The 25,470-nt window shown below is 46.7% G+C and overlaps 1 protein-coding gene across 2 annotated transcripts in view; it reads left to right on the forward strand.

Moving 5' to 3' along the window:
* Window positions 1–25,470, forward strand: part of LOC140394174 (protein kinase C beta type) — a 531,938-nt gene that overhangs the window by 281,314 nt on the left and 225,154 nt on the right. For both annotated transcript variants that reach the window (XM_072481123.1, XM_072481121.1), the window contains exon 3: window positions 13,831–13,913. In XM_072481123.1, the coding sequence (XP_072337224.1) occupies window positions 13,831–13,913 (83 nt within the window). The remainder of the gene's footprint in view (window positions 1–13,830; window positions 13,914–25,470) is intronic.

A 25,470-nucleotide genomic window follows, 5' to 3' on the forward strand; every position in this document is an offset into this window, starting at 1 on the left:
TGTCAATCACTTAATAGACAATTAGTTAATTAGACAGTAATCACAAGATTAATTATTATTCCCCTGACAGTACAGTTTCCCATGTACTCTCTCTCACGGCTAAAGTCTTTACTACATGACTAGTCTAGCCTTACTATGTTACTAGTTTGTTGCAATTTGCTGAATATGGCTTCATATTGTTTCTTTCAGTAGGGTTTACATGGTACATCCTTTGAAACATTGTTAGAATCCGTAGACATGACATTAAGGATTCAATAGTTCACTCGTTTTTTAATAAGTTGACTATACTTTTGCAGACTCAGCATTTCTGAGTATCATTTTATTTCCCAGTATGTGTTTAGTTGATTTTTTAAAGAACCCCAAACAGTTAGTAGATCCAACGGGGTGTGAGGTTGTGCTGGGTAGTCCAATTATGGAGGAGGTTAATCAGGTCATGTGGGAGTTACAAGCTGGGCCAGGAGGTAGTTGTGTTGGGTCAGGGGTGTAGTCAGATCTGATCAAGGAGGTGATTGGAGTATCTGGAGGTACAGGTGGCACGTGATTTGTGGGGGGGGGCGGTGCTCCCCAGGTACAACATTACTAGTCTTAGGGAGGGTGAAAGCAGATCTGACAAGGTGGGATGGTCTCTCTCTGTCGCTGACAGGTCGGGTGCAGGCAATTAAAATGAACGTGTTGCCGCGATTCTTGATTATTTTTTAATGCCTGCCGATCTTCCTGCCAAAGGCATTTTTCAAGGAGGTTGAAAAGATGATTACCTTGTTTATATGGGGGCGGGGGGTTGGTGGTGGTGGTTTTGATGAGGAAGGTGCTGTTGCAGAGAGGACGGTAGTCAGGGGGGTTAGGTCTTCCGAATTTACTATATTATTACAGCGCAGTGAAAGCGGAGAAGGTAAGAGAGCTGGGTTAGGGGGGGTGGGGGGAGACTCCCAGTGGGTTAGAATGGAGGAGAGTGTATAAGGGGTCGGGGCTGAGGGCGTTGGCAAAAGCCCCGCTCCCGACGCCTCCAGGGAAATATTCAGGAAATCTGGTAGTAGTAGCGATGCTGAAAATCTGGAGGCAGCTGTGCCAGCAATTTAGGCTGGGGGTGGGGTCAAGAGAAATGCCGATTCGGAGGATTCACAGATTTGAGCCAGGGAAGTGGGATGGGGGTTTTCGGAGATGGGAGAAGGGAGTCAGGGTTTCTCGCGGGACGGTTTGCGGGATTGAAGGAGCTGGGGTGAAATATGGATTGGGGCAGGGGGAAATGTTTAGGTATAGGCAGGTCTGAGATTTTGCAAAGAAGGAGATACAGAGCTTTCCAGTGGCGAACTGTTGAAGGAGGTGTTGATGATGGAGAAGGGGGTGGTGTCGGCTGGGAGATGAGAAGGCACTGCTGGAGAGGATTGAGACAAAGTGGGAGGAAGAGTTGGGAGAGGGCATGGAGGAGGGGTTGTGGTGTGAGGTGCTCTAGAAGGTGAATGCCTCAACTTCGTGTGCGAGGTTGGGGCTGATACAGCTGAAGGTGGTGTATAGAGCGCACCTCACAAAGGCGAGGATGAGCTGACTCTTTGAGGGATAGAGGATGTTTGTGAATGTTACGGGGGCGGGTGGGGTGGGGCCGCAAACCACGTTCATATGTTTTGGTCCTGCCCAAAGCTGGAGGGGTATTGAGGGAGGTGTTCAGGGTCATTTCGAAGGTGGTACATGTGAGGCTTGAGCCGGGTCCTCGGGAGGCCACATTTGGGGTATCAGATCGGCCGGGGTTGGAAGTGGGTGCGGGATCCCGAAGACGGATCCTGTTGGGGTGGAGGTCAGTTTCCCCACCCTGGTGAGGCGGGGGGGATCTGTTGAGCGTTTTTAACACTTGAGAATGTGACGTTTGAGATTAGGGGAAGGCTGGAAGGATTCTACAATTCATGGGCTTTGTTTATTATGCACTTTCAAGAATTGGATGACATTGAACATTAGGGTGTAGGGTTGGACTGTGTATGTTGTTGGTGACTATGTATGGGTTGATGGTGGATTCCTGATTCCTTTTCTTTGATGTTTGTATTTAAAATGTTGAGGGTTGTTTGGGGGTTGGTGTGGGGGAAGGAATTGTTGGCCAGGGGATTGATATTGTATTTGTTATTGTTGATTGTTTGTTGGTGGGTGTAAATTTGGATGAAAATGTGAAAAAGGAGGAGAATAAAAATATTTTTTGAAAAAGGAGGTGATTGGAGGCAGTGGGAGGAGGTGTCAATTGCAGAGTTACTCAGATGTTAGACTAGGTTTTAATCTGTTTAACATATCCTGGATAACTCTTAAGGTAAATTGCATGGATCTGTGCCTGTCCCAAGTCTCAAAGTCTGAGACATTTACAGAGAGTCCCAAGCAGCAGGAGAATTGTCCACCGGAAGCTTAAACATCCTGGGCAATTCCCACATAGGTCTGTGCATCAGAATTTCCACCGGTTCTTGACGTGCATCTTCCATCGTATCTCCAGCATCTGACAATCTGGAGACCGGAAGATTTGTGCCAATGTTTCCTCTATCCCAGGAAATGTGTGGTTATGACTAGCTTGCCTTTAAAGACCTGGCTGAAATCAGAAACATGTACTACATTGATCTTTATGCAATACTATGATGTACTGTGTGTAGAAATTATCATAATATATGATATATAGCCCACTATGTACCCACAGTATACATGTTGTGTTGTACCATGTACTACCTAGTACTAAGTATATCATACCACATACCACACTGTAATTTTTATGTTACACCAAATGAGGTACAAAGTAAAGTCACCAAAGTTCCAGATGACTATAGGCTCCTTTCCCCTTTGAGGGGGAGAGCTGACTGGTGGTGATTTAACCTGAGGATCACCGCACCTCAGGTTGAGAAGACAGGGCCTTTGTGAATGACCTCAGTCGGTACGGGAATTGAACCCGTGTTGTTGGCTTTGCTCTGCATCACAAACCAGCTGTCCAACCAACTGAGCTAAACCAACCGCAATTGTACAAGTACACTATTGTGTCTTCATTGTGTAAGCACATTATACTGTATTGAATTTATCAGGTGTAACTTGACTTTATCTAACCTGTGCTAGCTGTTCTTCATTAACCTATGTCTTTCTGAGTGATGATTACATTTATCACGTCATAATCTCGAGAAGCTAACCCACTACGGTGTTAGCTTGACTGATGTATAATTATCTGGTTCATGACTTTCTCCCTTCCTGAATAGAGGTAATAAATTGGCAACCTTGTCACAACTTCCATATCCAAGGAGGTTTGACAAATTACGGCCGAACCTCCCATAGTTCCTCTTTGACTTCCTGCAGAAATATTAAGAGGTTCTATTTCTGTGAACTTAAACCCAAAATAGTTTCTACTATTGCTCATTGAACTGCACTAACTCTGGTGCAGCCTAATAAGACCATAATATAGGAGCAGAATTAGGCCACTCGGCCCATCGCGTCTGCTCTGCCATTCAATCATGGCTGATATTTTCTCACCCCCATTCTCCTGCCTTCTCCCCGTAACCCCTGATCCCCTTATTAATCAAGAACCTATCTATCTCTGTCTTAAAGACACTCAGTGATTTGGGCTCCACAACCTTCTGCGGCAAAGAGTTCCACAGATTCACCACCCTCTGGTTGAAGAAATTGCTCCTCATCTCTGTTTTAAAGGATCGTCCCTTTTAGTCTGAGATGGTGTCCTCTGGTTCTAGTTTTTTCAACAAGTGGAAACATCCTCTCCACGTCCACTCTATCCAGGCCTCGCAGTATCCTGTAAGTTTCAATAAGATTTCCCCCCCCCCCCATCCTTCTAAACTCCGAGTACAGCCCCAGAGTCCTCAACCATTCCTCATACGACAAGTTCTTCATTTCAGGGATATTGCAGTCTATTAATATACTTTTTCCCCATAAATTTAAAGTACCCAATTCATTTTTTCCAATTAAGGGGCAATTTAGCATGGCCGATCCACCTACCTGGCACATCTTTGGGTCGTGGGGGCGAAACCCACGCAAACACGGGGTGAATGTGCAAACTTCACATGGACAGTGACCATGAGTCGGGATCGAACCTGGTATCTCGGTGCCGTGAGGCAGCACTTATAACCACTGCACCACCGTGCTGCCCCTGCAGTCTATTCATATACTAACACTCGGTTCACAATTCCTTTAGTTCCTTTGACCTCAGCCAAGTCGTGAAAGGTCAGCTAGTCATGCTCAAAGATGCAGAGGAAATTTCAGTGAATCAATTCAGCTTGTCTTGGCTCTCATCTCCTAGTGGTGCAAACATTTCTGCCTAACTTTCTTATTAGGGAATGCTCAAACCTTAAAAAACCAGTGGGAAGAAGGCAAAGTTGTGATAACTGACGAGAAATACTTGCAAAAGTGTAAACCCAGTGAACCCTGTGGAGTTCTCTTATTGCACTTTGAAATGAAACGCCAGGCAGATACATGGCTGCGAGGCCGGAGACTTTAGCTATGGAGGTGGACAGAAGGAGAGATGCCATGGTTCTGTGTGGATTGGCAGGTGGAAGTGGCAGGAAGTCCTCAAACACCACTCTCAGAATTTCGGAAGTCTGACCTGAGGACCTGACAGATGTGCCAAAAGATGCTTAACGAAAGAACAAGTGTGTTTGAGTCAGTGAATGCATCTTTGCACAGCACCTCCTACTCACCACACAACAAACCTCTCACCTGCTCAATGGCATCACACTCCCATTACTCACACATTAACATTCTCTGACACTCAGGACTCTCACCTCATTCCACCCTCACACACATTCCAATGATACTCACTTCACACCCAGTTCCCACTGCTTGTGCATACATCCAACTACTCCGCTGTCGTGGTTGACACATCACCACAGTACAACACAATTACTGACATTCTGCCCGCTTTCTTGCAGGACAAGGTAGCGCACGACAGAAGAGCACAAAGCAGAATCCTTGGGAGACAATGATGTTGTGGTGAAGTGGTATTGTTACTTGACTAGTAACCCAGAGACCCAGGGTACTACTCTGGGGACCTGGTTTTGAATCCCACCATGGCAGATGGTGAAATTTGAATTCAATAAAAATCTGACCAAGAAACCATTATCGATTGGGGTAAAAATCCACCTGGTTCACTCATGTCCTTTAGGGAAGAAAATCTGCTGTCCTTACCTAACCTGGCCTACACATGGCTCCATACCCTCTGAAATGGCCAGCAAGCCATTCAGTTTACAGAGAATTAGGGATGGGCAATAAATGGTGGCCTAGCCAACGACGCCCACTCCCCTGAATGAATAAAAAAGAAAATGCATCTATCTCCCTAAGTCCGATGGAGGAGATGGTTCTCTGCAAAATGGGGAGAGCTGCATCATATCATTAAGAAAATTTGAGGATGGCGGTTCATGCTAAGAAAATTTGAGGATGGCGGTTCATGCTGTATGAACCTTCTCAAATTCCAGCTCGCCCACATCCTCCTGTCTGGCATGATGGTGTGACCATGGACCCCCTGCCTTCCTCTGCTCCCCCCTTTCCCTCATATTGACCTTTTCCCTTTCAGATTTCCTGCTTTCAGACACACAAAAACTGTCTGCCTGCCTGCCCACCACACACAGGAGGAAGGAAGAGAGCAACAGTGCAACACAGAGCAACAGTGAAACACAGAGCTATCAGCTCAGATACTGGGCAGCACATACCGAGTAGTGTTGGAATTTGTACCTGGTGAAACACTGGGCTGTAGCTGGACCAGGATAAATTGATCGTTTGTATGCAAGCCCACCAAAGAGTGAGATCACATTTATGTTCTGTTATGGTGAGCCCAGATAAAGGCCTCAATGGGGCAGCAGACAATGGAATGCATGTAGAGATGTTGGGTGTATTGGCTGGCCTGCCTGCAGCCTCCTGTCACTGTCGAGGAGCATGAAGGAATCCAGCTCTGCCATCATATATAGAACACCCGCTCTCCACACTTCTGCTCAGTCTTCCTGTCATGTTGCAGACCCTGATGAATTACAACTGTGGCCTCTGTACATATTGAGGCCTTTATGTGGACAGGCTACCAAATCCTCTTCCCTTCTTGTGAGAATGCAGCAACACTTCTCACAGAACTCTGGAACTAAACACAACACTTCCAAAAACATTGTACTTCCAGAGACAGTTGGCAGAAGCTATTCTAATTTATCTAACATGAAAGTTGGGTGCCTGACCCTTTAAGTAATACCAGTTCTGAACCCTCTTGCTGCTAAACACATCTTGTTAGGTGACTGACGAGCAGATACTTTGATAGATCCTGTGAGGTCTACGTTTGCAAATGGAATCATAGAATAGCTGCAACAGAAGGAGACCATTGACACCAGTCTATGGCAGCTTTCTGTGAGAGCAACCCTGCTAGTCCCAGTTCCATGCCCATTCCATGTAGTCCTCTAAATGTTTTCCCCAGGTCTAATAGCACAATTGAATCTGCCTCCACCACATTCTCAGGCAGTGATTCCGTATCCTAACCATTCAATGCATAAAAAGTGTCCCTTCTGTTGTTGGTTCGTTTGTCAATTATCTTAAACTGTGTCCTCTGATTCTCAATTATCCTGCCAAATGAACAGTTTCTCTCCATCTACTCTGTCAAGGTTCTTCATGATTTTGAACACCTCAATTATATCTCTTTCAACCTTTGAAGACCAACCCAAGCTTCTCCACTCTACCCACCTGACTAAAGTCCCTCATCCCTGTAATCAGACTCGTGAATCTTTTTTAACCCTTTCTAAAGCGTTCACATCCTTCTGAAAGTCAGGTGCTCAGAACTGGATACAAAAGCCTGGCCTTTCACCAAGTTAATATGTATGACTCAGGAGTCCTGTAAAAATGTCTGATTGGGGTCTGGCCAAATTCTCAGATTCCCGGCCCCTTTTCCAGGTTGTCTGATTTTCGGGAGTGCCTTTTAAGGTAGTAGGCTGGTTCCATTGTAGAGATAAACATGTCCTACTCCTTCGCAATTTTCATGAATTCAGGCCATGTTTTAAGAGTAATGGTTCACAGCCCCTCAGAGGCGTTATGAACCCCAGGCTGCATGAGTAAATCTTTCAAAAGGCGAGTTCAAAAGGTCGTCCACATGGCCCCTATACCGAGCTCTGCTCTTCCACCCAACCCACTATGGCCCATCATGTCCCCAATTCCAAGCTATGGCACTTCCATGCCTATTGACCCACTCACTATACACTGTACAAAATCAATGAACCCTACATAGTATGTGTAAAAAAAGCTTTATAAAAAATAACAAAAACAGAAAATACTGGACATCTCAGTAGGTCTGACAACATCTGCGGAGAGAGAGAAGGGAGCTAATGTTCCGACTCAGATCACTTTGTCAAAGCATCCATTGTAATTTGCTTTATAAAAAGTAATGCATCCATAACTTTTAGCTATTTAAAAATATGTAATTTCACTTGGAAGACAATACAAGTGGCAATCATCCAGACCCTTTAAAATATCAAAAACCACAAACCTTCAAAACCACTTAAGCTTATTTTAGATTAATTCATGGAATGTGGTGTGGTGTGCTATCTTCTTGAACCGCTGCATCCCATGTGTTGTAGGAACACCCACACTCCTGTTAGGAAGGGAGTTCTAGGATTTTGACCCATCAACAGTGAAGGAGCAGCGATATAGTTCCAAGTATGAGTAGTGTATGACTTGCAGGTGGTGATGTTCCCACGCATCTGCTGCCTTGTCATTCTAGGTGGTAGAGGTCACTGCTTTGGAAGGTGCTGTCAAAGGAGCATTGGTGAGCTGCTGCAGTGCATCTTGTAGATGGTACTCATTTCTGTCACTGTGCATCAATGGTAGAGAGAATGAAAGTTTAAAGTAGTGGATGGGGTGCCACATGAGTCAGCTGCTTTGTCCTGGATGATGATGAGCTTCTTGAGTTTTATTGGAGCTGCACTCATCGAGGCAATTGTAATGGATGTCTTGAGTTCTATGCCTCTATTTATAAAGCCCAGGATCATGAACGGCTTTTAACCACTTTCTCCACCTTCCCTGTCACTTTCAAGTTTTGTACATATCCCATTAAATCTCTGTTCTTGCACTACCTTGAAAAGTGTATCCTTTATTTTATATTTTATTTTATAAAGCTCCAAATCAACCAGAATGGCTGAGTGATGTCAAGATAGCACTAGTTCAGAGATTACTGGCGCAAGCAGTGGATGCATATCTGCTCATCCTTCCCGGCATAGTGCAGGGAAACTGGAGACCTTCTCTGATTTGGAAGGTCTCCAGCTGCACTATGATTCTGAATTTTGAACCCAATGAGTTAATTTTAAAGATTCCTATTTATGATAAGGAAGGCAATTATTTTGTCTGGTTCTGAGAGGTAAGAGGAAGATGTTTAAAGCACAGAGCAGCAGTAAGTAATTGCTGTTGCATCCATTAAATATTGTGTCAATCTTCCACGGTGGGTGTCTGGCAGAATTGCTTTGTTATTCTTACCTCCTGAGATCCAATGTTTTCCATTTGTTAAATCCTATTATTGTTTGTTCTATTTGATGGGGATTTTCTTTTGAGCAACTTTTAAAGTTGTCCGTTGAGTAACACATGGTGAGTGTTAAGGCAGAACATTTTCCTCAAATAAATGTCCCCAGCACTTGGATGATGGGTTAAGGGTGAAATAGGAAGAGGTAAAAGATCCCAATGTATGTAAGGAATGATAGCAGAGGCAACTCCAACCACTGGTTGAAGAATCATTCTGTGTTTCGGTTATCCTTCATGGGCTAAAATAGATTTGGTGGGATTTTCAGTTCTGCAAAGTTATCACTAGAAATGTTTACCATATTGGTACTATTGGTACACACTTTAGGAAAAAGAACATATTTAAACAAGTTGTGTTTTTAAAACTACCCAAGCAGATGTTGCGGAATGGGGGCACAATCATTTCATTCAGCAGTTGTCAGTTACAGCTGCTTTCATCCATTTTCCTCTTGCATACCAACCAGAATTATCATCTTCTTTATTTAGTGGCATAGCTTTAATATTATACAATACTCATCTTTTGCTAAAACCATTGCCCTGGAATACTCCTTTTGCGCAGTGATAACAATTACAGTATTTTAAATAATTCTTTCCTTATTTCATTCCTGGGTTGCCACTGGGATATAATTTTTTTCTAAATATCTTTTTGAGATTTTTGGATATAAAGCAAGGATAAGTGTGAACACACATTAGGAGATAAAGGATAAAGAAAAATATTTGCACATCGGTCTGTTTTGATCATTTACATCAGTTGTCTTACATTATTTACAATAGTGGCTACGGTTTCCTGCTTTTTGTTTTCCAGTAGTTTTTTGATTCTGGCTGGTTTCCCTGTTCCCCCTCCCATTTTCCTTCCTGGGTCCTCCTCTCTCTCTCTCTCTCTCTCTCTCTCTCTCTCTCTCTCTCTCTCTCTCTCTCTCTCTCTCTCTCTCTCTCTCTCTCTCTCTCTCCTCCACCCCGCCACCCCCCAATCCCCCACAACCCTAGTTGTCTGGCGTGCCTTCTTCCCTCGTCTGTTCTTGTACCCTGCTCCAGTTACGTTGGTGTGGTGCTATGTCTCGTGTTTTTTGTTGGGCATGGTTGGATTCCATGTCTCCCTGCTCACCTCTGGTGTTCTCTCCCTGGATGGGATCATAACGTTCAGCAGGCGTCTAATGTTTGATGTTAGCTGTCTACCCTTGACAAAGCCCTTTTGGTCTTCTGCTACCATCTCTGATACGCAGTCCTCCAGCCTCTTGGCTAGGATCTTGGCCAGTATTTTTACATCTGCGTTTAGCAGCGAGATGGGTCTGTCGGAACTGCATTCTGTTGGGTCTTTGTCTTTCTTCGGTACCAGCGAGATTGAGGATTGTGCGTCAGGGTGTCCCTCGTCAGTGAGTCGGTGAACATCTCCCGCTGGTTTAGGGCCAGTGCCATCGTGAATCTTTTGTAAAAATCTGCCGGGAAACTGTCCGGTCGCGGCGCCTTCCCTGCCTGCATGAAGCTAATACTCTCCATGACTTCTCCCAGTTCTAGCTGTGCTTCCAGACCCCATCTCCCATCCTCCCCCACGACTGGCATGTCCAGTCCATCGAGGAACTGCTTCATCCTCAAGTCCCTTGCTGGTGGCTCGGAGTTGTACAGCTCCCGGTAGACGGTTTCGAATGCCTCATTGACCTTATCCGGCTCCTCTACTAATTTACCTTTGTTGTCCCTAATCTGGGCAACTTCCCTCGTGGCTGCCTGCGTTCTCAGTTGATGAGCCTGCAGGTTGCTAGCCTTGTGTCCGTGCTTGTACAGGGTCCACCGTGCTGGCGGAGTTGGTGCACTGCTTTCCTTGTGTAGAGCAGGTTAAAGTCCATCTGTAGTTTTTCCCTCTCTGCTAGGACTTCTACGGTCGGGGCCTTGGAGTATCGCCGGACTACTTCCAGTATGGAGTCGACTAACTGTTACCTAGCCACCTTCTCTTCCCCATCTCTCCATGCTTTCTATGTGATAATTTCTCCCCTGATCACAGCCTTCAGCACATCCCAGAATGTGCAGGGTGAGACCTCCCAATTCTGGTTATTAGTAATATCCGTCTATAGCCTGTGATATTTTCTCGCAGAAAGCCTTATCGGCCAGGAGGGCGTGTCCAACCTCCATGGAGGGCATTGGACACAGCCCGACTCCAACCTCACATCCATGTAGCGTGGACTGAGATAACGATGGCTTTTACGAGCCCTGGAAGCACAGATTTCCCCACTACAAAGAAGTTGATCTGTGAATATACCTTGTGTACTTGGGAGGCGAAGAAGAACTCCTCCGTTGGGTGGGTGAACCGTCATGGGTCCACTGCCCCCATCTGCTGCCAAGTTCTTTTTCCATGTTGGTGGTCTTCCCCATTTTGGGATTCGACCTGTCTGTCCGTGGGTCCTGTACACAGTTAAGGTCTCCCCCATGATGATTTGGTGTGGGTCTGTCGGGGATTCCTGCCATGGTCTTCTTTATAAACTCCGTGTCATCCCAGTTGGGAGCGTACACGTTCACCAGTATGAGTGTCCTGTCCAGAAAACCTCTGACCACGTTCCCCTGGATCCGTAACCGTCCTTGTCGCCGTAAACATCATCCTCTTATTTAACAGTATGGCTGTCCCCCTGGCCCTTGTCCCATAGCAGGAATGGTAGGTCTGTCCCACCCAGCCCTTCCTTACTTGCAGTCGGTCCTTCTCCCTCAGGTGTATTTTCTTGGAGGAAGACAATGTCGGCTTTCAAACTTTTCAGGTGGTCAAAGACTTTGGATCTTTTCACTGAGCCATTAAGTCCTCTGACGTTCCAGGTGACTGTCCTGATTTGCGGGAGGGGGGGTGTTTATGCCCCTGCTCCTGCAGGATCAACCATACTTAGCTTGTGGACGTGCTCCTGCACTCCGTGGTTTCCCTTTGTTAAGGGGCCATCCAAGATAGCCACGGGCATCGTTCTCCCCGTGAGGTCGGGTCCCTGTGCTCCAGGGTTTCCCTTTGTCCCGGTAGCACCCAACATGGCCGCCCACTGTGAGTACACCATGTAGGTGAGCCCCTGCACTCCAGCGTTTCCCTTTGTTCAGCAACCCAGCAAAATGTTTGCTTGCAGAGCCATTTTGTTCCAGGTTGCTATGTGAGGCCTGTTGTAGCCAACCTAATGCTCTCACTCTATTTTTACCCATTTTTCACTTGTGTTTTCTTTCCCCCCCTCATCTTCCTTTCCCCCCCGCCCTGTAGCTGCCCCCCTTCTCCCTTCCCTCTGTTTCTTCCCCTAGTTGTCCCCCTGTTACCGATGTCTGACCCCCCCCCCGCTCACCTGGCGCTTTCCCCCTTGCGGGAGATGCACCGCGGCCTCTCCTGAATGCTTCCCAGTGCTAGCTACCCCACCAGTGTTGTGGCCCCTCTCCCGAGGCTAGTTGTGCATCCTCCCATCATCCGTTCCCTGAGCTTCGTGTCTGCCATTCCCCTCACCACCTTCTGTGCTCTGCTGCTCTCATTCTTATCTTCTTCTTTTTCCTCCCTCGTCCCCAGAATGAGGCAGTACAATCCCACACTAAGTGATCAACATGATGGGTCACAGTTGGCAATTCGGAAAGTAGAAAAGAAACAATAAGAGTCTCGTCCTGTTCATTGCTGTCCCTGCTGCATCTTCCCTAGTCCGTTCTCTGTGACGAACTTGTTCACATCCGCAGAGGCCGTGAGGAAGTGCTCACTGCCTAGCAGCATGACCCAGAGATTGGCTGGGCACAGCATCCCAAACATTGTACCGTTTTGTACAGCGCGGCCTTTGACCTATTAAATTCTGCCCGGCGCTGGGCCAGGTCAGCTCTAATGTCCTTGTATGTCCGAATCTGGTGGCCTTCCCAATTACAGTTTTCAGTTTGTCTCGCCCAGTGCAGGATTCGTCCCCGGCCCTGGTACCAGTGCATTTTGGCGATTATTGTCCTTGACTGCTCCTTGGCTTTGAGCTTTGTGCGAAGTGACCAATGTACTCTGTTGATTTCTGGTGGGTTGGGGAAGCTAACCCTTCCCACCAGGTTGCCCAGAATTTGGGCCACATAGGGTTCCTACCTTCAGTCCCCTCCGGCAGGCCCATGATCTGTCGGTTTTGACGCCTCAATCGATTCTCCCGGTCTTCGATTTTCCCCTTCAAATTCCCATGTCCCGACCAGCCTTGCCACCTCTTTCTCCAGGGCGACAATCCGGTCACCATGGTCTGTTGCAGCTTTTTCCAGTTCTTTGATCGCATTCTCCTGGGCTTCCAGTCGCCTCTCTGCTTTATCTAGGGCCGCCCGCATGGTCACCAGAGCCTCGCCAACCAAACCCTTGACCGCAGCTTGGATGCCTGATTTTGTCTCTTCCTGATGTTTCTCTCAATTCTCTTGAGAGAAACATTCTCCACCCATCTCCTGGTGCGGGGGAGTCTTGAGCGGTGGCCCGGTCCCCTCGCTCTGGCAAGGCTCGGGTTTCGCTGCCACGTGCGTCAGTTGGTTCGGTCTTTTGTTTGTCCAGGCTTTTTCCGCTCCTGGTTTCTACATGTCTTCTGGAATGACTGCTATTTGGCATTTTCTTCTCGTCGTGCTGTTGGTAGTGGTGTGGGGATGGTTTCTTTGGTGTCAGCAGGCTTTTTCGGGCGACGAGCCTACTTTTCAGATTTATGGGAGGAGAGCCACCTGATGTGCGACTTCTCAGCAGATCCTCATCACCGGAAGTCCTCTGGGAGGCAATTCTAATGAATTGTCATGAGCCCGATGCACCTCATGAATTGGCCAAATGCACCTAATGAATTGGCTGGTGGTTCAGAAGCAGTCAGTGTATGCAGCTGGTAGTTATTATCCCGAGCTCTCCAAGCTTTGTCAAAAGCTGACGGGTACAATTGTTTCTTCAGCTTAATGAAATAATTTGTTTCAGTTGTAATTGAACTCTCACAAAGAGGACCCATTATTTCATGCACATTATTTGCAGAGATATTCTGGATGCTCTGTTGGTGTTCATTGTTATTTTGCACTGTAAATGGTTAAGATGGGGATTGAGCAAAGCTTAAACAATGCAAGTAAAATCAATTTTGCATTAAAGTGAGAAAAAGGTGCAGTATGTTTCTCACCTTTTCTCCCCCTTTCACTTTCACAAACATTGAGGCCAATTTTCAACTTCATGTGTAAATCAGTTCAAATTTTCATTTCAGAGTCATATGAATCCCAAGTGCAGTAAACACTCAATTATCTGTTCTAATGCCACTGATTGGTTGATGTGCATTGATTGGTTTGTATATTTTGATTGATGTGTCGGTTGATGCACTTGGATAGGTGTTGGCTGGTTAATTGGTGTATCATTTCACTGATAATATTCTATGTTCTCATTTACAGTTTGCTCCTTTGTAGTCCACAAACGATGTCATGAATTTGTCACCTTCTCCTGCCCAGGTGCAGATATAGGACCAGCCTCTGAGGTAAGAACATTTTCGTCAATGCTCAACAGATTTCAAGTATATCCATTGATGATTGTGTAGGAGTGAGTGTGCTACTAGTTTTATAAATGCTGAACTACAGGACACCGGGTTGAAAAAGGTGCATTGCTACGATGGAATTGTGTGGAGTTCAAAATGCAGCTTCAGTGATGACTAGGTTGTAGAGATTTGGTGCACTGTCAGTAATGTTTGCATTGTAGTGATAAATGTGGGAGTGTAATGGATTTTTGAGGATGCTCAAATGGAGTGGGTAGTAGATTGTTCAAATGAGTAATTTCCATTCATTGCTTTTAGGCTCTAACTATAATTTTCTTTCTGTGCCAGGAAGGCCATCACTATCTCTTCCTCATCCACCACATGTTAATGACAGCAGAAGTGTGGTACCCAGGCTTCTGCATGATTTCCTTTGCTACTGTCATTTTCAAGAGATGGGTTTCAGTAGCTCCTGGATAATGGTGACAATCGTTCTCACCACTCTACAGAGGCGAGGGCTTAGTATTGCCCCTACCCCACCCCACCTCCATCTGCTTACCAATTCAATCATTCCATAAGAATATTATTCCTATCTTCAGAATTCTTGTATCCTCTTTGAGGCCATCCTCTGTTTGCTGTGATGCTGCCTCATCTTTCTGTTCCTTCCAGGTAATGGAGATCTGACTGAGATCTCTCTCCAGTGTTAAGGAGCTCACCACCAGATAAACTATTTGAGAGGTGTGCAGTGATTGTGATTTGGTGAGAACAGTGGTCATACTTTTGCCTGCTTGGAGTGGAATTAGGAATGTGTGGGGCTTGGTGTTACTATCAATAACACCTAGCCCCTTCTATTCACGGCGGTATTTTCTGCTTCCCTCGCTGCAGGAATCATCGCGGGCGGGACCTAAAATTTGATGGTCCAGGAAAAGATCTGTTGACTTCAGTCAGGACTGGAAAATCCCACCCTTTTTGAGTGCACTACTGTTTTTTTAAAAACCAAGAGAGATAAGAGGTCCATTAAAAAAGAAAAGAAATGGTTATTAAATCTACCCAGTGAGCAATAGGAGGCTACCTTCTTTTTCTTGCTTTCTTAAAGAAAATCTGCATTCATTCTCATTAATGCTGAGCATTATGCTCTTCCTGAATGACCGGGTGATTCATTTCATACAATGATTAGATGTTTACTGGACATGATGATGCAAACATGTTTCCCACAGCTGGCAGGTGGAGTGAGTGGTGGGGTGGCACACAATACCAATTTCATTCTGTAGTATTTCCCTGGAATGTGTCCACACTATTTACTCTTGAGGCAGCTGTGCTAACTACTACGCCACCATGCTGCCCTGCAGTTGTCTGAGAACTAGTGTCACTGCATGTCCAGGAAACTGGTGAGTCACATCTGCCGCCTGCTGCAGGATTTAGTGCCATGGTAACTTGTCGGAGATTATTGCCAGTGTCACTGTAAGTGACTGTGGCACTCAATTTTTAGGCCAGTGGCTCATTCCAGGACTCCACAGGTGACCACTGTGAGATTTTGCAAGCTTCTGCACACAACTGCATCCAGGAGGTCACAGACAAAATCTTTTGAGGGCGCACAACTCCATGCATTTCGACTAGAATCAGGAAAGTCAGAAAGCAAGAGCAATGGAATTTGAGCACGTCTAGTTTTCAACAAGTGCAGGGTGCCATCGACTGCACCCATGTGGGCAGCAATGTGGCATCAATCTGTCAACTATGTAAACAGCAAGGGCTTCCACTCGCTGAATGTTCAGCTGATTTGCGACCATAGAAAACACATCCTGGACACATTGTGACCAGGATCAGGCAAGCCAGGCAGCAAGAACAATAGGATTTGTGTAGATCTCTGGTTTTCCACAGGTGTAGGGTGCCATTAACTGCATTCACAGAGCACTCAGAACACCGTGGCATCAAGCTGCCAATTGAGAATAGCAAGGGCTTCATCAAATGTTCAGCTGGTCTGCGACCATACCAAATGCATCCTGCAAGTGTGTGCACGAGTCTCGAGAATGTCCACAACTCCGACCTTCTCAACCGCGCTCAGATCCCTGACATGCTTCAGGGTCGACACAAGCTGCAGGGTTGGCTCTTCAGGGACAAGGGCTATGCACTGATGATTAAGCCTGTGCAGTGGCCACTGTACAGCTGAGACTAGATACAGCGAGGCACATGCTGTAGCTCACACTTTGATCGAGCAAACCATAGGGATGCTGATAAGGTTCTGAAGCCTGGAACAATCTGGTGGAGTCCTGCAATACAATTCGCAGATGGTGTCTCTCACATCGTTGTCGCATGCTGTGCCCAAAACAACCTGGCACTGCAATGGCACAGAAGTGCAGCACATCTCCGATGAGGAGGACATCAATGTGGATGAGGCTGAGGAGGTCCTCCAGGATGTCGGCCTTGAGGCCATGATGATGTCCAGATGAGCAGATGAGCTTGAGATGTGCTCATAGCTGCTAGATTTGTGGAGGGTAATGATGACATCCCATTATCTTCACATGGCATCTGTGAGCATTACACTTGCATCTGATTGATTGCACACCCTCTTCTAAGGCTCCAGTCATGGAGATACAGCGAATGCCCATAGTCTCTACATTCCGGGAGGACGATGACGACTTGCAGTGGGGTCAGTCCATTGAGGCACACGGTGCTTATGTAAATGTCTGACTCCTCTCTGGCTGGTGGCAGCTTGCTTGCTCTCAATGGCAATACAGTGGGGAACGTTTAACCTCTCCTGATCCTATGGCATCCTTCATAAGCTGAACCTTGCAGGAATACAGTGTGACTGGAGGCAGAAACGAATGGGATGGGGGTGTCGGCTGCACCTCAGAGGTGCAGAGAGCACACTGGGAGAACGACTGAACTCTGTGACGCCAGGCTAGGACATTGTGGAAGAAATCGTAATTCCCACTGAGGCATGGCTGATGTGTTCAGTCACTGTGAAGGAATGTCATGATGTGCTGGGAAGGTTGAACAAAGCACAGGGAAGAAGCCCTGGACTAACACCCCTGCCTTGATCTTGTGCAGCTATCAGGTTTACACTTCAAACTGGCAGTAACATAGCTCATAATAACAAGGAGCCATAGTAAGGGTGTAATTAATGGGAGTTTATTTACAGAAGTGAATATTATGTAGATGTGGTTTTAACACCTGTGCCCATTCTGTGCAACTACATTTCCATTACCCTGCCGTTACATCCTGGTGCTTGCTGTCTGCCATGTCCTGTTGTCTGTTAAACCATTGGTGGGCATTCTCTGGAGGACCAAGACCTGGAGGGCCCTAGCCTGCTTTCAGGTTCCTGTGTGACAGTGCCACTCTCCTAGGCCTGTAGAGCTGGAGCTGAAGCGGTCACAGGAATAGGTTATTCGGATGGGTGGGACACGCAGAGTCACCTGGATGGATGACCCCACGGGGTGCACCAGATGATCCTCCTCCCTATGGGTGCCTGAGGGTCTATGGCTGCCTCTTTGAGAGGGAGGGACAGCTGGAATGAGCGCAAACAGCCCTGCCCCCTCTGACATTGACACTGATAGACACCAGCAAGTGCTACTGCCATGGAGTGCAGCAGTGCAGGACAGAGATCTTGGGCCAGGTTTTCCATGATGGCCACCAGCCTATCAGTGTTGACCTCATTCCATTGGCCTGCCACCCTGTCATCTCTGACAGAAGGTGGACAAACGCCTCCATGGAACCTTGAGTGCAACAGTTAACCCTTCCTGATTTTCCATACTTTGCCTTAGGAGCTCCAGCAACTGAGACATGATTGAGTCCACAGGTACGTCATCTGACATGAACTCCGAAAAATCCTGGCCTCTCTTACTCCTCCGATTACCAAAATCCTTGGATGCCCCTGCCTCCGCCAGCTATGGATCAGCCATTGTGATGTGCTTACCAGATTGTGACCCTGAGGCTACTGTAGAACTAGGTCCCACCTAGCAGTGTGTCTCTGCGCTGGTGGAGGGTGTGGGTGAGCGCTATGACAGGTCTTAATTGTATGTGAAGTCTTATTTGTTGCTGCTCTCGAGGCTGAAGTCAGAGACCTGCTTCATGGAGCTGCTTCCCATATGTACCTGCGACAGAAAGGAGCGGTCATTAATAATAATAGAACATACAGTGCAGAAGGATGCCATTCGGCCCATCGAGTCTGCACCGACCCACTTAAGCCCTCACTTCCACCCTATCCCCATAACCTAATAACCCTCCTAACCTTTTTGGACACTTAGGGCAATTTAGCATGGCCAATCCACCTAACCTGCACGTCTTTGGTCTGTGGGAGGAACCCGGAGCACCCGGAGGAAACCCACGCAGACACACGGAGAATGTGCAGACTTCGCACAGACAGTGACCCAGCGGGGAATCGAACCTGGCACCCTGGCGCTGTGAAGCCATAGTACTATCCACTTGTGCTACCGGAAAACATGGGAAAGATCCCATGTTATTGGTGTCACAAGTAGGCTTACATTAACAATGCAATGAAGTAACTGTGAAAATCCTCTCGTTGCCACATTCCAGCGCCTGTTCGGGTACACTGAGGGAGAATTCAGAATGTTCAATTTTGGGACTTGTGGGAGGAAACTGGGAGCACCCGGAGGAAACCCACACAGGCATGGGGAGAACGTGCAGACTCCACATAGACAGTGACCCAAGCTGGGAATCGAACACGGGTCCCTGGTGCTGTGAAGCAACAGTGTTAATCACTATGCTACTGTACTGTCCTTTAGTGCATGCAGGGGCCTGGGAAACCGGTACCAGCACTCCTAGCAGGATTGTTTGATGGATGTTATAGTGCTGGATCCTCACTTGGTTGAGCACCGCCGACCTCGCCATCAGCACAGGAACGGTCCACGTCCTGATTGGCCAGCCAAAGGACTCTTTTCTCAGAGTCTGTTAGGATCTTGAGTACTGGCATCCCTCGACTCATCTGGCATCTTTCCCATTTGTTGAGTGCCAGTTTGTCCTGAAGGAAGACAGTTGGAGAAAGTGTAAACCGAATGGGTGCCAGGGCAAATGATAAGGGTGCCTGGTACGTGTGGATGTTGAGTGGGATCATGGAGGTGATGAGAACGTGACCCACAGAGAGGCGAAGATGTGTATGGGAGGACAAGTGGTGGTGTCCCTTGAGCTGGCATTAAGTGAAATCCTTGATGTGTGTGTGGGTTAAGAGTGATGAAAACAGAGATCATTCATCCTCTTGCAGCACTGGCTGGGTATCCTCTTCTGCATTGTGTTGGCACTGACCACTGCCACCACCACCTCCCATGCTGGATTGATCACCTTGGATGCGGGTCTTCACCTGGAGAGTGGGAATAGAACATCGTGGCGGGCCTTAACTGCATCCAGTAGCAGGTGCTTGAGGGAGGCTCCAGAGAATTTTGGGGCTGTATGTTTCTTAGCTTTGGCAGCCATAACTTCACAGTGACTTCCTGAAGTCTGACATCTGTGTGTTGGGGCAGCATTTAAATATGGCTCCCGGGCGATTGGAACACTGCGGTGATGGTGAGGTTGGCGAATCAAGCAATCTGACTTGAAGCCCATGCCTGCTCATTTTTTTTTTTACGATATGTTGCACAATATTCCGGAAAAGAGCCCCCATTATCGAAGCTGAGTCAAGAGCCATTTTCCTTGCCCGAAATTGGACGTTGCTGATTTCTGGGATGATTCCACCATAGGTGTGGGTGGAATGATCACATGTTCAAAGCAACGTTTTCGCTTAAATTAACAATTGGTGGAAAAAATAACCAATATTTGCTGCCTGATAATTGCTGAGTTTATCACAAGTTAAGATGGGTCAATCTGAAACAGAAAAAGGCTTTAACTTATCAGCTTGTAAATTGCCTTGCATTAGATCCTGCTTGGTTATTTATCATAAAAGGGTTAATTAATCAGCAGAAAATATAAAACGACACCATGCTGTGTTAAACTTGCAAAGTCCCAGCTCTTATTAAAATGTTACAGCCTATTCAGCTGCTTCTAGTTGCTTTGCAATGTAAACGTTTCCACAATCTCAGCTCGCCAGACCCCTGGAGGGATCGTTTTTACCTTCACCGAAGTGGAAATTTAGTGGAGCAGATTGTTTGCCCATTATGGAACCCTAAAGCTGAAACCAATGGGATGAAAATCAACCCAATCTATAACAGTTCAGATGATTTGTTCTACTAGATCTACCCCCCAGGTGGCGAGGGTGAAATGAGCTCCATAGTGTCAATATGGTCCAGCTTGCCTCCCTCTAGACTGAAGACAAGGTAAGCTGGTCATTGCTCTGAGGTTAGAGTAGAGGTCTGTTGCAACAGCCGAACAATTTAAACCTGGTGTCACCAAAGGATCTGGATAGTGTGTAAACATGTATGCTGCGCTGTAAGGTGTATGAATAGGTGATCAAGAAAAAAAAAAATCCAGTGAGGCATCTGTGGGAAGTTGATTTGTGGACTGAATAATTTGGGACAGCTACGTTTCTGCAGAATATGAAACAAAATGTAGAAACTGTTATCTTAGAAAGATCAAAGTTTGTCTTAGAAAGATCAAAGTTGTCTTAGGAAGATCAAAGTTTGTCTTCGGAGTTTAAAACAGTCTTCTAAGAGTTGCAGTGGAAGTTTTATCGCTTCGTCCTTGATAGATTTATTATCTGATAAGATTAATTCAATACTTAAACCTGTCAATTATTATTGCATTGAGCCCAACTACTGTGATATTGATAGGTTACCCATTACATTTTGCTTTTGAGAGAAGGTTTTGTTCTGTGCTGTAGTATTATGACAATGACCTTGCTTGACTTGGAGCTCTAGTTCAAACCCTACATTGCTTCCATCATGTAGATAGATCTCTTTGAACCCTACCTCGACACCTCTGTCCCTGAAACCCCCAATAATATTTCTGTCAGCTTTTGACTGGATCCTCCAATATTTCATGTGACAGCATCCCATTCTCCACTCTCTGTAAATTTATTGCATCCTATTGTGATCAAACCCTCTGATTGTAAGACTGGGGAGAGGGGAGGGGGTGGGAAGAGAGTTTGTGAGACTGGAGTTGGGCCAGTGTTCACGCACATGTGGGGCGAAATTCTCCGGAAACGGCGTGATGTCCGCCGACTGGCGCCCAAAACGGCGCAAATCAGACGGGTATCGCGCCACCCCAAAGGTGCGGAATGCTCCGCATCTTTGGGGGCCGAGCCCCAACCTTGAGGGGCTAGGTCGGCGCCGGACAAATTTCCGCCCCGCCAGCTGGCGGAAAAGGCCTTTGGTGCCCCGCCAGCTGGCGCGGAAATGACATCTCCGGGCGGCGCATGCGCGGGAGCGTCAGCGGCCGCTGACAGTTTCCCGCGCATGCGCAGTGGAGGGAGTCTCTTCTGCCTCCGCCATGGTGGAGACCGTGGCGGAGGCGGAAGGGAAAGAGTGCCCCCATGGCACAGGCCCGCCCGCAGATCGGTGGGCCCCGATCGCGGGCCAGGCCACCGTGTGGGCACCCCCCAGGGCCAGATCGCCCCACGCCCCCCCCCCAGGACCCCGGAGCCCGCCCGCACCGCCTTGTCCCGCCGGTAAGGTAGGTGGTTTAATTTACGCCGGCGGGACAGGCATTTTAGCGGCCCGGATGGGCCAAAGAATCGAGCGGGGGTCCCGCCAACCGGCGCGGCGCGATTCCCGCCCCCGCCGAATCTCCGGTGCCGGAGACTTCGGCAACCAGCGGGGGCGGGATTCACGCCAGCCCCCGGCGATTCTCCGACCCGGCGGGGGGTCGGAAAACCTCGCCCGTGGTTCGTGGAGGCAGCTGGCCATTTAAATCATCAACTGCCTCCACTGAAGTGGGATCTTGGTAACCCAGGAGTGTTAAACCTGGCATGTGCAGATTAGACCACTTTGGTGATCTAATCTTGGAAGATTCCTTTGGATAGCCCGGTACACCTTCGAATATGGCTTGGGACACCCTTGGAAAGGCAACCTTTTGGAGAGGTCAGGTACCCTTTTAGGATTATTTAAAGTAAATATAATTGTGTGTAAAAAGTGCATAAACTCAAGTGCATAAAGTCATTAGAACTGTGAAAACTCATTGGAGCTGTCAATGGATTTAACTCTGGGCTTTAAATTAAAAAAAAATGTCTGGTGTTCAAAAGAAAAATTAGTGCTTGATGTTTCCGTATCAGATTAGTGCTGCAATGACTGATTTTACAAACTAACATTATCACAGTAGGGTGTTTGTTAAGCTTAGTTTGATTGACATCTCCAAGTGGTTATAGAAATTTTTGATTTTAGAAGAGATTCGTTTAAATAATATGTGTATTGAATGTATTCTACCAAGTGATTTTTGTTTAACATAGTGGCGTAATTAATGGACATTATTTTATGTCAGCATGGCTCCTGAGGTTTGCCCATGGTAGATACCAGGTGGGCTGGCATGGAGGGGGGGGCAAGGGGAAAGGATGGTGGGTGGGGGCATGGGTTGGCATTAAGTTGGCACTAAATCAGCATAGGGATTATAAAGGGATACGAGGAAATCCCCCCCCCCCCCCCCCAAGACAGAAATCGAACTGCAGGCCACCATTTTTAAAGATTGGGTTTACAGAGTCGGGAAATGTCCTTTTGTCTCGGCACCCGACCCAGAAGCAAAACTCTGGACCTGAAAGTTTGTGTCCTATCTGACATCAGATTTCTGGGAAATCAGACCATGACCTCAGCTTGCCAAGGCAATGAACGCTGATTGAAACCAAAAGGAGAAAACACAGGGCTCAGAAATAAAATTTCAGCAGGCGGTCAGAGCAGGCTGGCATGTGTCTGTGTCTGTGTATGTGTGTGGGTGTGTCTGTGTATGTGTGTGGGTGTGTCTGTGTGACAGCTAAGAAGAGTGGTACCTGAAGGCTGAATCTTGTATCAGGGAGAGTGCTGATTCAGTTATTTTGGTGAACTCCTGCTGTCAGAATAACTGTGAGCTGAACTAAGAAGTGCATTCTTTTATTGATGACTGTATCGTGGATCCCGGTGAAGTAAGGCTGTTGTCAGAGGAAACTCTATGATCAGTTTTTTCATCAAGAGGAGTTGAGCTACCTGAGGAAGACAATGTTGAAGGACTGTGTGGCTGAGTGTGGTGGCCTGTGTTAAGGGGACAGCCAGTAAATCAGAGATCTATCTTTGTTGGGGCTATTTAAAATGTAATTTATCATTTCTCTTGAATACAATTTGACTGTTAATTCATGCTTGATTTATGTTGATTTTGGTTGGTTTGATGAGATAAATATTATAAAATGATATATTCTTCCACTGGGGTCATTGGATAAGTCCAGACCCACTTGCCAACCCTTCTCTCCCCAATCAATCTCACAACCTCCTTCATCCTTGCTTCCTTTCTTTAACTCCGATCTTTATGTACCTCCCTCCCTTTGCCACACCATTGGTGGAGGAAATTCTATAGGATCAGGAAAATACTAAGAGGAATCCAATTGAGGCCTAGTGCATCATGTACAGCCATCCAGTAATTATGGACATTGTGTGCTTAAAGTGGTTGAGGTTTAGCTGTGCAACTGTGCCATCTCCTTCAAAAAAATACTTCAAAGAGGCTGAATTTGCACCCAACTCCTTTTGCTGTTAATAATGGGGATATGTGCTGTGTCAGGCGATGACAGATGTATCACGTACCAGGGCCAAAATCTTTATCATGTTTGCCACTGAACAAATTGAGAGAAGACAGCTGCTGGCTCTCCCTAAATCCATGGTGCTATTGCTTTCACTCACCAGAGTTTCCTGTGCAAAGCAATCCCGAATGTGAACCAAAAGGGACATTATTCACTCACCGGCTGGTACATGACAATGCACAGAATTGCACAGGGCAGCACGGTGGCACAGTAGGTTAGCCCTGCTGCCTCACGGCGCCGAGGTCCCAGGTTCAATCCCGGCTCTGGGTCACCGTCCGTGTGGAGTTTGCACATTCTCCACGTGTCTGCGTGGGTTTCGCCCCCGCAACCCAAAGATGTGCAGGCTAGGTGGATTGGCCACGCTAAATTGCCCCTTAATTGGAAAAAAATGAATTGGGTACTCTAAATTTTTTTTAAAAGAATTGCACAGGACAGTGCCTTCCCTAGAAGCTGAAATGAAGCATTTATGGAATCGTAGAATTTACAATGCAGAAGGAGGCCATTCGGCCCATCGAGTCTGCGCTGGCCCCTGGAAAGAGCACCCTACCAAGCCCCTACATCCACCCCATCCCAGCAACCCCACCCAACCTTTTTGGACACTGAGGGCAATTTAGAATGGCCAATCCACCTAACTTGCGCATCTTCAGACTGTGGGAGGAAACTAGAGAACACGGAACCAACCCACGCAGACATGGGGAGAACGTGCAGACTCCGCACAGACAGTGACCCAAGCTGGGAATAGAACCTGGGACCCTGGAGCAGTGTAGCAACTGTGCTAACCACTGTGCTACCGCACTGCCCATTCATTTAAGGCAGCCTTTTGTGTCATCCTTATCTGAATGTGAAGAGAGAAAGTGCAAAGATGGTTTCTGGGAAATCAAGGTAACTGTGGCAAAGAAAGAATTCAAAATGATTATGAAAATTTGGTGCTAACCCAGCAATGCAGCAAAGAGAGATGGCACTTCCAAGTTTGAACACCAGTGAGTATCAAGCTAAAACATTTCTCCGTGCTGCAGTCTACAACCTTAAGTCAACAGTATCAAAACTACCTTCCTCACCATTCCAAAAATGGTGGGCTCTGATGTGTTAGGCAGGTAGGTTCGATGTGGACTGCACTCGATGCAGGGAAGCTAGAAACGGACGTCTAATGCTGGAGAAGATCCAACACTGTTTTATTCAACAATAGAACTGATATACATATTCAGCTGTGGGTCGACACTATACCGAACTGACTAGAGACCTTGTTAGTAGCCTGACCAGACTTACTAACTACCGCATGGCGTTTGCACTTGCTCGCTCGTGGACTCTGACTGTCTCAGTGGCAGGGTCGCGAGAGAGCGGGAAACCTAATGCACTCTGGCTTTATAGTAGTAGTGTCCTGTCTGGTGATTGGCTGCACTGTGGTGTGTGCTTACTGGTCATCCTGTGTGTCAATCACTGCCTGTCTGCATCTCATTATATACATGAGTGGATATTATGACAGGCTCCTTCTTTATCATAGCCAAGGGCACATAAATACTCCTTCAATTTTCCCTCTGTGCTATGATTCCACATGTACTATGATGTTGTGTACTGGTGAAGTTCTCTGCCACATAGGATTACAAAAACAAAAAACATAAATCCTCTTGAAATTGAATTAGGCAGTGCTGGAGCAGCAGAGAGCTATACAAATGTGTCACCTTTGAATAGAATCTGAGGTTGGTGCCGAACTGATTTGCTGAGATCAGCTTACAATCCTTGCATTTATAATAGCCATGTACCACAGAAGCAAAGTCAATATTAATTTTTTGGCTTTGTCACGAGAGGATTGTTCCTTAAATTTTCTTTACATGTGGCACCGAACTCCAATTAAATGCTGTAATCTCAAATCTGTATTCAATGTTCATAAATAATATTAGCAAAAAGTCCTCTCCCAGACATCAATTCCAG

This window comes from Scyliorhinus torazame, chromosome 17 (assembly GCF_047496885.1).
Source record: "Scyliorhinus torazame isolate Kashiwa2021f chromosome 17, sScyTor2.1, whole genome shotgun sequence".
NCBI classification, from domain to species: domain Eukaryota; kingdom Metazoa; phylum Chordata; class Chondrichthyes; order Carcharhiniformes; family Scyliorhinidae; genus Scyliorhinus; species Scyliorhinus torazame.